The sequence below is a fragment of the Conger conger genome, chromosome 2 (assembly GCF_963514075.1).
Source record: "Conger conger chromosome 2, fConCon1.1, whole genome shotgun sequence".
NCBI lineage: Eukaryota > Metazoa > Chordata > Actinopteri > Anguilliformes > Congridae > Conger > Conger conger.
This window is the reverse complement of record NC_083761.1, coordinates 13,364,207-13,380,518: the sequence shown is the minus strand read 5'-3', so window position 1 is coordinate 13,380,518 and position 16,312 is coordinate 13,364,207. Positions and strand designations below refer to the sequence as shown.

Genomic DNA, 16,312 nt, shown 5'->3' with positions numbered 1-16,312 from the left:
CAACAACAGCTGTATAGAAAAAAGTAAATTCATGTAGGCCACAGGCCGCGCTTTGTTATCAATCAAAAATGAACTCGTGTGGCCAGGGTAATGGAGGCTGTGTCCCAGATGCTGTAGGTGTGGCTAATACTGGTGACAGAAAGAAAGAAGGATGAGCTGGATGATTGTAAAGAGGAAAGCAGATGAGGTCCTGCCTGGAGCTCAGTGTTTTCTTCTGGAGCTTTCTGCCGTGATGCAGGTACGCAGAGATGTGAAACATTCCTGCTCCTGGAATTCTGACTGGACAACTACTCAGACATTCGATTCCAAGAATTCCAGTCTGGAACGGTTAGAAGACAACGGTTTTCCTGTAAAGATTCTTTATCCATTACTTCCTGAAACCTGATCTGGAGGGATATGTTACACAGAAAGTGCACACTTGTTGAAAGTGGATTTCTTGAATATGCCACTTTTGGTTCCACAATGGAAGAATGATTACAAAACATTGACCCATGTCCGAGATTTACAGTGCAGTGTTACGGATGTTCTCTCTTTTTCGTAAACGCAGCCAATCATTGAACACAGGGTACACCAAAAGTGTTTATTTTAAGGAAAATATTGAAATAACTATAGGTGTTCTATCAACATGGTCAATTCATATTTTTAATGAAATTCATTAGTTGAAGGCAGATGACCAAATATCTCAAAATCAGTACGTATTTAAACACACAAAAAACTACAATCGGCGGGTCAACGGGAATACACTTGTTTGACTACCACAGTAGGTAGTTTCTTTTGGGTGACAATGCTTATTTTAATGTTGTTGGTATTCTTTATTTTGCTTCCAGAATATGTTTATCACCAGCAAATGCCGAATTATCTGAAAAGTAATGCTAATATAATGTGATATGCAAATCACTACCAGGCTCTAAAACACTCCCATTTAGCTCTGAGATGGCTAATGATATTCCAGAAAGCTGGGAAGCTAGACGGCGCGCGTTTACTAAATCTGGAACCGTTTAATTGCGCTAAGTACGCAGAGCAACCACTCGTTGCGTAGAGACTGCCGCCGTCTCCAAGCTCGTTTCTATGAACCTCCTTTAAACATGGCGCCAGTATTTAGCTGCGCTGCCGTCGATGTGGACGGTAAAATGATGTATTATTGCATACACTAGCGGATAGTTTTTACCGAATAATGTACATATTGTTTGTATTTATTGATTTTTATTTTCCTGGACTGTGCACCCGGCTTCACTGACAGCAGCATCAGTTTCTACTGGCTGGGACATTCTTCGAAATCTCACCTGCTCGTTATGACCAAAACTCCTCTGGTAATGAGCATCCGGAACACCAACGCTTATTAACGATATCTACAGTGCAGTGTATGACTGAAGGTGTGCGTTACCGAAGGCAAGAGGATTATGCGTAACTCGCACATTTACTTTTACTCACAAGCATGTCCAACGAGATCGCAACTCAAGCAAGACATGCGGTTGAAGATAATCGACTAAATATGAATGAAAGAAATGTTTCGTTTTCCACTGAAGAAAAGGAGAGAGAGAGGCTTCCTCCAATTCTCAATCAGACACCATCTGTAAGTATATAAAAGTATGAAGTTTTGAACACAATATAGTAGGCTACATATCGTTCACAACTTGTTGATTCTGTGTAGTGTACAGTAAGGATGAATGTGTATAGTTGGCGAGAAACTCATATATCATATATCGCTTTAAAATAAACCTCCGTATTAATGTAATACAGAAAGTTCATGTTTGAAGCAAAATCTGCTATTTATTATGATACAAATGTAAATATGTTCTCCGTCAACATGATTTTTAAATACTTTAGTTGTTGATGATACATTGACTTGAACATAATCAGACATTAACTAACTATACATTAGTAGGTCACTCTTTTATTTCTAGATTTTTAAATTATTGATTAATTATTTGAATTGAATTGGGTGTTGAAATTCATTATAATATTCGTGCACGCGGATTCAGAAGGGAATATGCTCGTTTAGATATTAGACTAGGATATGTCATCTATTCAGCACTCTGCTTAGCTGCAGACAGATGATGCCTTGCATAGTCGTTCAGTTTGCATATTCCCTGTTTCATATACTATGTCATGCAATAACGCACACAAGGCAAAGGTCGGCATAATGTAAACCTAAAAGGAAAATTAATTTTAAAATCGGATCTGCTACCAGCTTAACTATGCCATTTTATAAGTGTCCGTTAAACTTTAGACATAGGGTGGGACCTTTTGGACCAATGCTTGCCTCTCTCATTACGTTATGCAAGAGTCTGTTTAAGTCTTTCGGTACAGCTAATACTGCGCTCGTATAAGCAATTCTGTTGCCTCCTTTTCAACCAAAGGCTTGTTTGATAAAGTTTAAAGGGTGAACAAGGTAAACGTTTCAAAGCCGTTAGTGATCTTATTGGAAAGGAATGCATATTGTAATAACCTGGAAATAGAAAGACACTAGCCCACTCGTTATTTTTAAGGCTTTAAGTAATGTCTGGAAATGTCATATTGTAGTTTCCCTTCGGATACATCTCTCCCTTAGCTAGACTAGCGTAAGCGTAAAGTTTCAGCACACTGTATCTCACGCGTAATGTTCATCCATAATCCGAATTTCAAAGTGCATCACGTATTTATTAAGAATAAAAGAAACACGCTTGCATTACGAATCTCAAAGCGTGTGTGCAACCATGCCAGTAGCCTTCTTCTTGCTTCACAGTGGCCTATGTTCACAAACAGGAATAACTTTTTTTGAAGGGTGGAGCGGGGGAACTCGAGTAATTATACTTTTTATCCAACAGTGGAGATCAAAAGAAACATAGAAAATCAGACGAGCGGCCACACGAACAACGCTATCAGCCTTTGTGGCACCTGTTGCACGTTATCTATGGTAGTAACACAGCCGCACGACGCAGTACTGAACGCGGCAGTATGACCCGTGACATTGTGTGCAGTTCTGAACACAGACTGGCAGAATGGCTTGTGATCTTATGAACAGTAGGAAATACAACTTGGCATGACAATAGGCTACATGCAGTACTGAACAGTGCACACTTCCATGTAATAAAAATGCGTATGGCGACGCTTATATTTCCTATTTGATCACGATGAAGGTGATTGCCCTCTTTTTAAACTTGTGTTTTTATATTAACGTTAAAGACAATATGTATATACATTTTGAAATAACTACATTTAACATATATTAATGTATCCACTGCACATACACCAAATATCAATTAAAATAATGTACATAACTTATTGTTTTTTCAAGTCAGATATAAATTGTGCATGTCAGGATTGTATGGATGTGGTCTGGACTGCTTCATCACACCACCTCCCTCCTCAACACCTTCCAAAATGTACCACCCACAAGTAAATTGTATTGGAGGAGGGAGACTAGGAGAGGGATACGGTTGTTAGTGTGATTAAGAGCTGAAAAATAGCAAGATGCAAACTGTACAAAAAGGTTCAACCCTTGATGTTGTTGTGAGGCAATGTTATCCACTGCACCACCATGTCGTCATATAAAACATGTCTATATACAAATATCACGAAACTATGGGAGGAGATATGCAATGAGACTAAAACATTTATTGGCCACTCATTCTTGATGTCATCAAGGTACCTGACCCAATAGCTCAGAGTCTGGCAATAAATTGATCTCCACCCATTCAGTCCCCACATAGGAATAGATTGATATATTTAGACTGATATAAGTTGATATTGCAATGCATTTGATTTCTTGAATTTTGCTGATGCTTAATACATGCCATAATAACGCTATTCAATGTAGTCCGAAGCCAAGATTGACTTTTACAGTCACTTTATGATCAAATTGTGGTTTTGGTTTACGTCAGTTCTCATCTGCAGAACTGTAGGCTCTCCAATTTTAGTGATTAATGATGGATTAGAAAATATTCCATAAAGTAGCTTACTTTGAACTCATTGAAACTGAACATTACTTGTACTATATTTATCCATTCTAAAGTATTTTGCCAACTCAAATGTGCCCAAGGACTGTAGTTTGTTCTGTCTTAAAACCCCCAAAAATAATGTTTCTGTAACCCGAGAGATTTGAGAATTGTGCTATCCCATGAGTCACAGATCCCAATAGCCTAACATGGTCTCACTTTTTAGACCATGGAAAGCCTAATTTTGTATCCAGTGGATATTATTTAGCTTTAATTTTCTCTTGTATTCTTTGCAATAATTTTTTATTATTGTGTCTTTTGTAATTTTAATATCGAACAGAAGCAGTGACATGTCTCATCCTGAATAAAACTGATGTTTCAAAAAACGGCATAAAACATGCACCATTACTACTAGAAAATGAGTTAGGTGATATTATATGCATATTACAGACTTTTCTTACTTGTTTGCATGAAATGGAAAGGGTAATAGGGAAAAGAGCCAAGAGAATAGGATCATGTCTCTGTGGTTTTGGGAAATACATGAATCCCCATGCTTTAAAATCATCTGCTTGGCATGTGCTTCCCTGTCTTTTTCCAATATGCTTTTAACGCTTTCAGCCTGTCAAGATATTTGAGCCTGCTTCGGACTGTGTAATGGTGTTTTCAGAAGCCTGACCCTTAATCTGCTTAATTGTGTCTATTTCAATGAATGAAGAAAGGGACTTTTGCCATTGACTTTTGGGACTTTTGCCATCGATATACAAAGCAACTCATACACTAGTTCATAGCAGTTCTCCTTTCTCATAGAATTATTTATTTTTGGATAGGTGTAACACTTACAGTTTTTATTAATCATTGCTGATGACACTGCAAATTTTTGTGTGCCGTAAATCATTATTACTGTATTTTTGCCTGAAGCAGTCACTTGCTGATCTGTTTTGCTTTTAAAAAAACCTTTATTGTCTATAGGAAATGTACAGTTCAACATATTGAGCCTGGCCGCAAGGAATCGTGGTATTTTTTATGGCAAACAAATATTCTGATTGGCTCACAAAAAGTAAGAACCTTAGAGTACATGGTACAGTTGCTCCACCCATGATTCATGAAGCCTCTTGGGTCATAATCCTCAGGTTTCATCATCTCAAAATGATATAATTTAGATAATTGCAACAGTTTGTTATTTGTCAATATCACAAATATTGCTACGATACAATCCAAAATGAGCCAATACAGTAATAAACTATCAATATGCAGTGTATGATCCAGCTAACACAATCCTGTTACAATGTACACATACAACCAAAATTAGGCTGAGAATACACAAACTTATTGGCGTCACGTTTAAAGAAGGCATTAGTGTGAGATGATGAGCTTGAGTTGGAAATGTAAACAAGGATGTTGGCAGTGTTGCTGGAGAGCAAACCGGCATAAGATTGTAAGATTGTGGACATCGACATAAGTATTTTGTTGTGATTCATAACTATACGGATCGATTTTTGCACATTGTGTCAATTTGGGTGGACTGTTGCCCTTTGAACCAATACATCAATGTGGATCGATGTATCGTTACACCCCTAGAAATCTCACTCTCCCATCATTGGCTGTCAGTTGCAAACATTGGATAAACCTGGATGACATTGTTTGTGAAGAAGGCACAGATATGACTGAATGACTGAGTGAGTTGTCTCTCTGACAGGGTTTAGACCGTGGAGCGAAGCAGCATTTCCCCTCCTTCAGCAGTTATATCTCCTCCGTGAACCCAAAACGAGCATCAGAGGGACAGGGCTTCTCCACACAGTGTCTTCTGCCAGCTGTAAGGCACGGTAAGACCTTATTTAACCCTTAATTCATTTTCTGCACATGATATAAATATATTATATTAGAGTGCGTTAGGAAACTATACATATTTAATGTATATTATGTTTTTATTTATTTATAATGTTGACAGGTACAGTGTGACATGCAGCCTAAAGGCTATCGTTTTTGGTATACGAATTAAAATAGGCATTTTGTTCACTTTGTGGCTTAAGTCATGTGTACGAACTGGCATTTTTGACAAAAAAAGCTAATACTGTATGTTGTCTATAGGGGAATTTCATTGGATTTTGATATTGTACATAAGGTGTCTGTCATTTTTATCTGTGAAGAACTGCACTGCTCTTCAGCTTTGTTGTGTTAGGATGTGAAAGCCTTGAAGTGCAGCAGCTCCAGACTACTCAGAATGCAGACGAAACCTTACAATTCCAAGGTCACATGTTTTTGATAACACACTTTAAACAGCCTTGTTTGCTCTGTGAATTTAGCATTCTGCACCATTCTAAGATTCTCCTTTCAAAAATTGATATATATAGTGGGGCTAGAAAATTTGGGTGGGTGATTATGGACGTGCATTTCTGGAACCTGTCATGAATTCAAAAGAATACATTATTAAAAGCATTATCTTGCATAATGCAAGCTCATGACAAACTAGCTATGTAAATCAATATGTTACATTTTGGCTGCACCAGGAAAGTTCAAATGTGCTTGCCATTTCCTTAGCATGGTTTCTAGTAACATTATTAAAATGAGTATAATTATAATTCAACGGATCCTTTCCTCCAAAGTATTTGAACCTGTGGCTCTTCTTTGTGATGCAGTGTCTGTCAGCCCTTGAGAAATAGCTCTGCTGCAGCATGTTATTTTGTGGTGGGGACATTCTGTGGGCGTTTTCCTCATCTGTAGCTCCTATACTCTCATCTCATGGACATGAAGCCTGACTCATTGCTCCAGCCAGTTTGACTTGAACTTAAAATGAGTTCATTCAAGGAAATGTTTAGTGTTTATGAGTGCTTACGCAACACTTCTGCTTAATTCTGCCTGTATTTGCCATAAATATATTATTGGAAAGTATGCCAAACTTCAGCCTGTGGAGAACCATGTCAGCAGTCACTTTCTCAATGGCCTGGGTCCTTTGGGCATATGGGACAAAAACATGTACTGTAATCCTTGAGTATTCATGGCAAAATAATACTTATGTAATGTGTATTCCGTTAATTCAGTTCCATTTCTCTTGCTTAAAGATACATTTAATTCCAATTACTGTAAATTCGAATTGAACAGTCCCATGGATTTCAATGACAATGTTATTCTTCTCTATATGTACTGATACATACTGTATATAGCCAGAGTATATGGAAGGCTGCTATTGCATTTGTTGAATTGCATTCTGGCCCTTGAAGTGACTGTAAAGTGGCTGGAAAATATTGAAATCACTATAAATGATCCCAGATGGATGTAGCCATTATACATCCATTAATATCTATTCATATCTATTCAGAGTATGAATGTAAATGAGGATAATAACACACATTTCAACCTCACCTCCCTCTCCTCCCAAAATGTACCATAAACTGTAAATTGTGTTGGAGAAAGAAGGAGACTAGAGAGGGATAAGTTTGGTAGAGGGATTAATAGCTGAAAAAAATAGCAGAATGTAAGGAACAGTGTTATCCACTGTCCCACTGTGCAACATTTATTGGCCATTATGTCACGGAATTCTTGATGTCATGAAGGACCCTGATCCAATAGCTCAGAGTTGTAATAAATTGAACTTCACTCATTTAATCCCCACATGGGAATAGATGGAAATATTTAGACTGATATGAAGTCGATATTGCAGTGCATTTGATTTCTCAAATTTTGCTAATGCTTAATACCTACGGTAATAACACCATTCAGCGCGGATTTCCCTTTATAGTCACTTTAACAAAATAAATATGTAGGCATATGTTGAACAGCAAAGCGTCCGATCCATCAAAATACAATGCTTTGTGCATTGTTTTGTGAATGAAATGTTCTGTGCCCTTTTGCAAGGTAAATTTTTAAATAGTTGATACTTCATTGAATTTCAAAGCAATGCGTTTAAGCTGCTTTGAATTAATGAATCATACTTCAAGCAGATGTTTTGCTTTATTTTCCACTGAGATCAAAGTTGCTGTATAGGGCCTTAAACAATGGCGTACACAGATGAAGGCTTCAGCCATTCTTGTTCACATTTATTGATGATGAACATCATGTACAAACTGCAGAGTATAGTAAGTACTCCTAGGGCGCAAGCTGACAAAATGTCTTGCTTATACTTGCAAATAAGTGTTTTTGTTGTATATTGAAGGACAACCAAAATGTGAACATGTTCTCTTCTGAAGCATATTTTGTGATGCTGCTGTTTGGGTTCCTAATTGTGGAGTCTTTCTCTCAGTGCCTCTGTTTATAATTTATAACACAGGATTTCACTGGTTACCAGTTTGTTGATTTTTAGGATGTAAATGTAAGAAGTGGATTTGGTTAGACTACAATATACCAGATGCTAAGAATTAACTGTTTTTTTTATATTACATTACCAGCATTTAGCAGACGCCCTTATCCACAGTGACTTAAACAACCTTTTTTAATAATTTATTCAGCTGGACTGAAGTAATTTAGGTTAAGTACATTGCTCAAGGGTACAACGGCTGTTTCCTACCTGTGAATAAAGGCTGTTACCTTTACATTACAAGCCTGGTTCCTTACCCCTTATACTACACTGCATGTAGAGTTATATTACCTTCTATCAAAATGTTTTCCAGATTAGAACAGCTTGAACAGTAAACTTTTATGATTTTAGGACATGTAAAAGCTAACAATTGCATTTAATACATGAAACATGTAAGAAAAAAAACAGATGACAGTGACTTGGCTTAAACCTGCTCAAACAGGTTGTAAAAGTTTTTTTGCGCATGTTGTTACCATTAATTATCAAATTATATTGCAAGAATTTGCGCTCATTTGACAATGAACTGCAACAGAAAAAAAAACATTATTTTCCTTACCATTCAGTGTCTTACCATTCAGTGTTCCATAAAGTTTTGTATGTCTACCTAATAATTACACCCAGAATGAAGAAACTGGCTCTGGGGTGCTGGTGTGTACTGGTCTGCTGTGGGTTTTCCAACTGCAGACCATCACTATCCAGAAACCAAATAAAGTGATACAGTTTTCTCACTGAACAAAAAGTCTGGGGTTTCAACTAAGTTCTAACTAAGGGAGTGTACAGTACTCCCTTAGTTAGGAAACATTCCATATACACTCACAGGCATGGAGTTTCTCTTCTTGAATAAATGGGTCCCATTTTTTTCCATATTGTAGAACAAAAAGGCAGTGCCAAAATAAGTTTTAAATAGTTGATACTGGTCTTACAGTATGTGGAATCCCCTTTGATATGTTTAACCAGACATAACAGTGACTTATTTGTGGATCAGACATTTTTAAAAGTATTATGCCGTTACTTTCATAAAGTGTCATCTGTGTTAATTGTGTATTCACCATTATGTGAATACAGTACCAGCAGTAACAGTACTTTGAAAATATTGTAACATTGCTGGGCCACCGGAACAAAGGACAGAAGGGAGAAGAGATACAATTGCTTAAGTTAGAGTGATTTATCCTCTCCTGACAGCTGACCCTTGTTGACTGGGAACTTAGCCAAAAATGCACTAGAACAGCACTAGTAACTGAAAGGACATTTACATTGCAGCATGTGGACCTGTAACTAGTTTGGCCTTTTCTACCCGCCTGTAACCCCAGTGTCCTTCAAATCCCTAGGGCTGTGAGCAGCTCAGTTCATTAAAATAAGAGAAATAATGCTTTTCATGGGAGGAAGGGCTTGATGGTCTGCCAATAGGAGCATGATTCCATGCAACAGTGCACCTAGTTAAAGATTTGCTGTCCTGTTGCTTTTGCTAAGCCAAGACTTGGCTACACAATTTGAAAATCTGTTACTCCTTCTCCATTAAAAATGGAGTAGATCCCTTAAGAGGATCCTCTGTACGCTCTGAGTGACGCAGATTTGTCTGTAAAGTCGTTTTCAGAAATTTGTGATGAAAATGTGGGTTATTCATTACACCATTATTCGTCATTTATTACAGCCTGACCAGTAAGTTAATTGTGGTTAACTGTACATACTGCTAACTTTAGTATTACTTTTCCCTAACTCCTACACCTTCCTTCTCCTTTTGAACCACAGGGTGCTGGAAAATGGTAGAATGCTTGTTTCTTTGTTTGAGAATTAGCCTGTGTTGTTAAGGTTCCTGGTCTTTCTGTTTTTGTTTTTCTTTGCAATGGGGGTCTCATCGCACTCCAGTGAGGGACCTGCCCCCCATCTGCGCTGACGCCCGGCAGAAGCAGCGTATCTCCATCCACACTATCCCCCCCGAGATGAAGGCCCCTTTCCCCAGTGACCCCATCATCCCCCTGCGCACCAAAACCGCCAAAGAGTTCCAGTGAGTAAAGACCCGTTCAGAGACAATAATCACCACGGCCCTCATAGACTAAGCAAGTGTGTGTTTGTGCAGAAGTTGGATCCCATATTGCTTTTTGTTTTTATTAAGGGAGGATATTGAAAAGGCAACAGCTTCAGGTCATTGGAAACCCGTCCATGATTTCTACCTGACCACGTTTGATTCCTTTCTGGAGTTGAATGCCGCCTTCAAGGTATGAACATGCCACGTCTCTTTCTCAATGTCTGAATATGTGCTCGTCGTGTTCATTGTATGTTTATAGATCCCATTTTGTCAAACTAGTCCTTGAGGGCCGTCAAGTGCTGGTGTTCCACCCTCCCTTTACCTGGGAGTCTGGATAATCAGTCAAGTTAATTACCTGGGGCTGGATTTGGATTTGGGCTGGATTTGGATTTGAGGGATGCTATCGACGGACCCATTGCGTAAACTCGGATACTGCCGATGAACAGAATGATGTCACCATGAGGATTGGAAAAAGGATCACCTGCTTATGGTTTCTCTGATGGTCTAAGCCCCAGTCATAATTTATTGGAAGACAATCATTACCAATGAATCATTATCCAGATACTCAATCCATAAATAACACTGTAGACTGTATATTTGTAGTAGGACCCTACTACCGAAGTGAATCTTGAATCTGAATGGAATGACAGCAGCTCCTCCTGAGGAATTTCTGGCACTGATATTGATGTACCAAATGCACGTTTTCTTTATTTCAGAAAGAAGCCAATGCCCCTTTCAACACAATTGAGGATTCAGGAATAAACACCAGATTTGTTAACACTGTCTTTGATGCCTTACCCTATACAGTAGGTAACATTACAAGTAATTAATGTTGTTTCTAAGTCAGATTTGTGGAAAACATGTGTGTTATATTAAGTAGTTATTTTCTAAAACACACAGTGCAGCTGAATTGTGGCCTTTGCTGGTGCTGTCATAGTTGACCCAGTCTTTGTGTTCATTTCTAATGTTTGTTTTGCAGCCTCCAGACATCCAGAAATCAGTGCTGAGGGGAATCATTAACAGTTTACTAAGGGAGTGGAAAGGGTGAGTCGCATGGCAGAAATAATGGTTGAAATGAGTGATAAGTAAAAATGTTAGCGTTTGGGCTTTTTCATCTTAAAAATTTATAATATGTGGTCTTAATTTTTGGCCTCATAGTCTTTGGCCTTTCATGCATTACGATTCTAAATGGCAAAGTTCCAAGCACATAGCAGGGAAATGTCAAAAGACGACATGTATTTGTCCTCTGACAGCATACCGGAGGGGTGACTAAGCGTAACCTTGGTGAACAGTCGTGTTTCAGTAGCCACAGCTGCATCATTGGAGCCCATTATCCAGCTTAATCAGTACACCAGGGGTATAATCAGTCATTAGGAGCTGCACTGACAATCATTTTAAGTGACTTTCCTCTGAAAAGCAAAATCATCATTATTTTCTCCTGTTATTTATAGAACTGAAATAGCTTTTCAGTCTTAGCCTGAACATGAGTCGCCCTTCACGTGTGTCTTTACTTTAAGCCTTACCGGGGAGGACATGTCTGTTCTTCCGTCTAACTTAGCCTGCTTGTTCATGTTAAAAGAGCTGCATGGAAAGGATCTCCCCCCCTGACATGAAGCGTCGATTTCTGCTTATGTTCCAGACCTCGGACCAAAGATGACCTGAGGGCATATTTTGTACTTGTTCAGGTAATGTGGGACGATTTACAGACCTGGCGCTGGCAGTGCTGGCCTTCTAGCGGCTAATGATTAAAACCATGTTATAAATAGCAAACTGCCATCATTGCCTAACTGTGATTCACCCAATATTTTTCCAGTTAACACCAGTCATCTTGTGTGCGATAGCGACAACGCTAACACGCATGCAGGCGCTACACAGAAGAACCGAGTTCTGTTAGCAGTCTGAGCACACTTCAAACACAGTCACATCTGTGGCTTAACACCAGATGATATAGAGGCAGCTGGCTTGGTTGCTGGCTAAAATAAAAAGACAGGAAACTGCCGATCTCCTCCCTCGCCATATGCTCCATTGACTCCAGTCATATCCCAGTCAAGCGCTGGGCCTAAGAGCACATAATGAGAGCGAAGTGTTTATTTTACACATGACCACCACGGTGTGCTTGGCTCTGCTTTGCCCCAGTGTAGACAGTCACAAGGATCTACTTCACTGTTTGGGAGGGAACGGTGAAAGTAAATGCTCAGTTGCACCAGAATGGAGTCATGTGGCTAATTGCTCCCGATTACAAAGATTAAATCTGTTTTAGATTTTCATTTCACATCAGTATGTTCAGTTGAAATTCACATGAAAGCATCAAGCTACTTCTGTATATCCTGTAGCCTTTTTTTTCTTTCCCCGTTCATTTCTGTGCTCTCCCTTTATATAGTCACTCTCGTATATTTGAGGCCTGTAATTTTTACATCTAAAATTAGTGTATGGTGATATCCATCTCGAGCCTCCATGTTTTCTCAAAGGAAGGTTTCACATGGAAAAGGAAGACGTGGTCTTTGGGCTGATCTGCCTGCCGTTGATGTCAGACGAGTGAGTCAGCCCCCGTTTATTATGGGCTGTTTTCCCTAGAGAGAACGGATGAGGTCATTTTGGAAGGCGAATTGCCGGTTTCCTTTATATAATTCCATTCTTTATTAAATGGCAGGATTTCATCACCGTTCAAAATGAAAAGTTGTATTTCTTTTCCAAGTTTGCCTTTAAAATGCCTTTTTCTTTGTTGCAGAACCCGCAGTATACCAGTACAGCCACTTACGTGATCTACGCACACTTGCTGAGGCAAATCGCAGCGCTAGCTGAAGCAGACCACCATTTCCTGGTGCACTGGTTTAAAAAGTGAGCCTTGTTTTTCTACTGGCGGTTTGCAGAAGCATTCCATTTGATCGTATCGCACTTGATCCATGGTAATGTTGTCCAAAACAATCTATTCTTTGTATTTCAATATGGTGGATGTGTTTAAAAATGACTCTATTCATTATTTATTATAGTGCAAAAGTATGTATGAATCAAGACACAAAGCATTATCCTGTTATGAAACTTCAGCAAATTATCTAGCCAACTTTAGTCGTATGAAATCACTTGCCGTCTGAAACAGCCAGAGTTGTTTATTATAGTGTACTCATGTATGTGGTTTGTTTGTAAAATGTCCATAAACAAGTTTCATACATAAATTAGAATGTTTATCATCCATAACAAAGATTACAAAGATTTTTTAAATTCATTTAGTAATATTAAATGAATACTGCTGTTATACACAAATAATTACACTGCCAGTTCATTGTAAGCTGTAAAAATTTTCACTGTACTGGTAGCCACTTTGCTACCAGCATAGTAGTCCATATGGTATTTTCCAGTAACAGCAAAACTGATTGGTTTAGCAGTGAAGTGTGAGTAGGATACAGACTTTTGCCGTTCTTATTGGCTGCCCACTTAACTATGAACCAATCAGGTTCTGTTACTATGTTACTCAGATGGCTGTGGCTTCATGTGGACTCTTTCCCCATATCTGATGCAATTACTCAAATAATAACATCATTCTCTGGAAGGCTAACACCCAAAAGTTTAAACACCGTTAAATTATACGGTTCCATCTGCGTTCTGAGTAGTTTTAAGATATTCAGCTTCAAAGCTTTCACATCCTAACGCAGCAAAACTGAAATGCAGTGCAGTTCTTCATAGATCAAAATGATAGACACCCTCCTTAGTACTCAGAATGCACAATATCCAAATCCTATCGAATTGCAGTAAAAACAACATATGTTTGACATTAGCTCATTTTTGTCAGTTAGATCCTCGTAATTGTGAGGTCTGGCCGTGTTACTCAGTGAATGAACAGGAGAGAGTGTGCGCCCTGCTGATCTGTGCTTCTCTCCCATGCAGACTGTCTCAGCGGAGGTTCAGACAGCTGGTGGAGCGTCTGCTGCAGTTCATCTCCACGCGTCTGTTCCCTGCCAGGCCCGAGGAGTTGCCCCCCATGGCCAAGTGCTCCTGGTGGATCCCCTCTGCCACCCGAGTCCTCGCCCTCCTCAGTGAGTCTCTACCCAGGCAGGACCACAAGTCCTTGCCCTCCTCAGTAGTCTCTACCCAGCCAGGACCACGAGTCCTTGCCCTCCTCAGTGAGTCTCTACCCAGGCAGGACCACGAGTCCTCTCCCTCTGCAGTGAGTCTCTACCCAGGCAGGACCACAAGTCCTTCCCCTTCTCAGTGAGTCTTTACCCAGGCAGGACCACAAGTCCTTCCCCTCCTCAGTGAGTCTCTACCCAGGCAGGACCACGAGTCCTTGCCCTCCTCAGTGAGTCTCTACCCAGGCAGGACCACAAGTCCTTGCCCTCCTCAGTGAGTCTCTACCCAGGCAGGACCACGAGTCCTCTCCCTCCTCAGTGAGTCTCTACCCAGGCAGGACCACGAGTCCTTGCCCTCCTCAGTGAGTCTCTACCCAGGCAGGACCACGAGTCCTCTCCCTCCTCAGTGAGTCTCTACCCAGGCAGGACCACGAGTCCTTGCCCTCCTCAGTGAGTCTCTACCCAGGCAGGACCGGTCCATTCTGATACAGAGGGGGTGTAGAGGAACACGTACTGTAGGGTCAGCACCTTTCTTAATCTCTATATATTATTTTTATTTTAAAAATGTACACACACACACAAATGCATGCACACTTGTCGTAAATTAGTCAATTTTATTACTTTATTTAGGGGGAAAACAAATTTACTTGCACTGAAAATGATAGATCAGATGATTTGTATGAGCAGGTGTACACTGTCAGAAGAAAAGGTAAGAAAAAGTGTCTAAAAAGGTACAAATGTTTGTCACTGGGTACCCTGTATTTTATAAAAATAAAATGATGCCCCTAGCCAGCAATACATAATTTATGTGTCAGTTTTTTGCTTGCAAAAGGTACAAAAAGTACAAAAGTACAAACAGGTACAAAAGATACAAAAGGTAACTGAATAGAACATTATTATACCTTCAGGGTACATTTAGAAAATGTATTCTTTAAAAAACAAAAATGTACCTCCACTGTACATTAAAGTGCACAGTAAAACTGATATAAAACCGATGTATAGGATCGTCTCGATGGAAACATTCAGCCTCAGTGTCATTGAGTACATGCTGTACTGTATGGCGGTGCACGTACACTGCAGTCATTTACTGCTTGTCTTGTAATCCTTCATTCCTCTTTTTATTACTGTTTTTCTCTTTCACCAGACGCAGCCAACAGCCTCTCTACCCCTCCCATCATCTCCTTCACTGAGCTGTACAACCACACCCTGGACCACATCGACATAATGGAGGACTATCGCACCTGGCAGACGCATGGGAATTCAAACAGGTGTGAGAAAAACATCACACACAGTGCAGCGTATTACATCACTATCAGAACTTCACTATTATCTCTCGGGGCACGGTCCTGTGAAACAAATATTTTTTATTTGTGGAGGATATTATTTAATTTATAATTACAATTTACAATTAATTGTAGCCAAATGTGCTTTGCAGTAAAAACTGCTAATAATGCTCAGTGTAACATGTGACCAGAAAATACAGAAATGCAGTCACACCTTTCTGATCTTGATTGTGGATCCTGCAAGATCTCTAAATTAGCCCAGGGACATGTCATGGGAACACGACCACCATTTTCACTGAGTCCTCTTTAATACCTCTAGCTCCAGAAAGAGAGCCCACATCAAAGATCCAGCATAGAGCTTAATGGCACCGCTGTTATTTTCAGTGGGACACTTGCAACATGGCACAACCTCTCGCGGTCACACTGACGCCTCTTGGCACATGGATTTTGTCACACTTCTCCATTGTTGTTGTTTTCACAGACAGCTGCAGCTGACATCTTGCTAGCACTGTCGCCATAGAAACGTTTGGACAGGTCCCTGAGGAACTGCATCAGACAAGTCTAACCATTTTGTCTAAGCGCTTCTGCAAGCAGATGTCCGTGGCCTGCCAGAACGGTCCCATAGACCTGTTTATTTAGCACTGAACACCAAGTCTATTAAATGCATTAGTGCTATTTCTTCGCGAAGTATGAATCCAATACTTAAATTTCATTGATTTATTATTGACTAA

General features: G+C 39.6%; 1 protein-coding gene across 1 annotated transcript in view; it reads left to right on the top strand.

The window, feature by feature from the left end:
- Positions 1-1,050: 1,050 nt before the first annotated feature.
- hectd2 (HECT domain containing 2) overlaps positions 1,051-16,312 on the top strand; it is a 28,840-nt gene continuing 13,578 nt past the window's right edge. The window contains exons 1-10 of the mRNA XM_061231283.1: positions 1,051-1,573; positions 5,614-5,740; positions 10,075-10,213; positions 10,322-10,424; positions 10,951-11,040; positions 11,214-11,278; positions 11,874-11,919; positions 12,963-13,072; positions 14,117-14,265; positions 15,443-15,566. Of these exons, the coding sequence (XP_061087267.1) occupies positions 1,436-1,573; positions 5,614-5,740; positions 10,075-10,213; positions 10,322-10,424; positions 10,951-11,040; positions 11,214-11,278; positions 11,874-11,919; positions 12,963-13,072; positions 14,117-14,265; positions 15,443-15,566 (1,091 nt within the window). The 5' untranslated portion in view covers positions 1,051-1,435. The remainder of the gene's footprint in view (positions 1,574-5,613; positions 5,741-10,074; positions 10,214-10,321; positions 10,425-10,950; positions 11,041-11,213; positions 11,279-11,873; positions 11,920-12,962; positions 13,073-14,116; positions 14,266-15,442; positions 15,567-16,312) is intronic.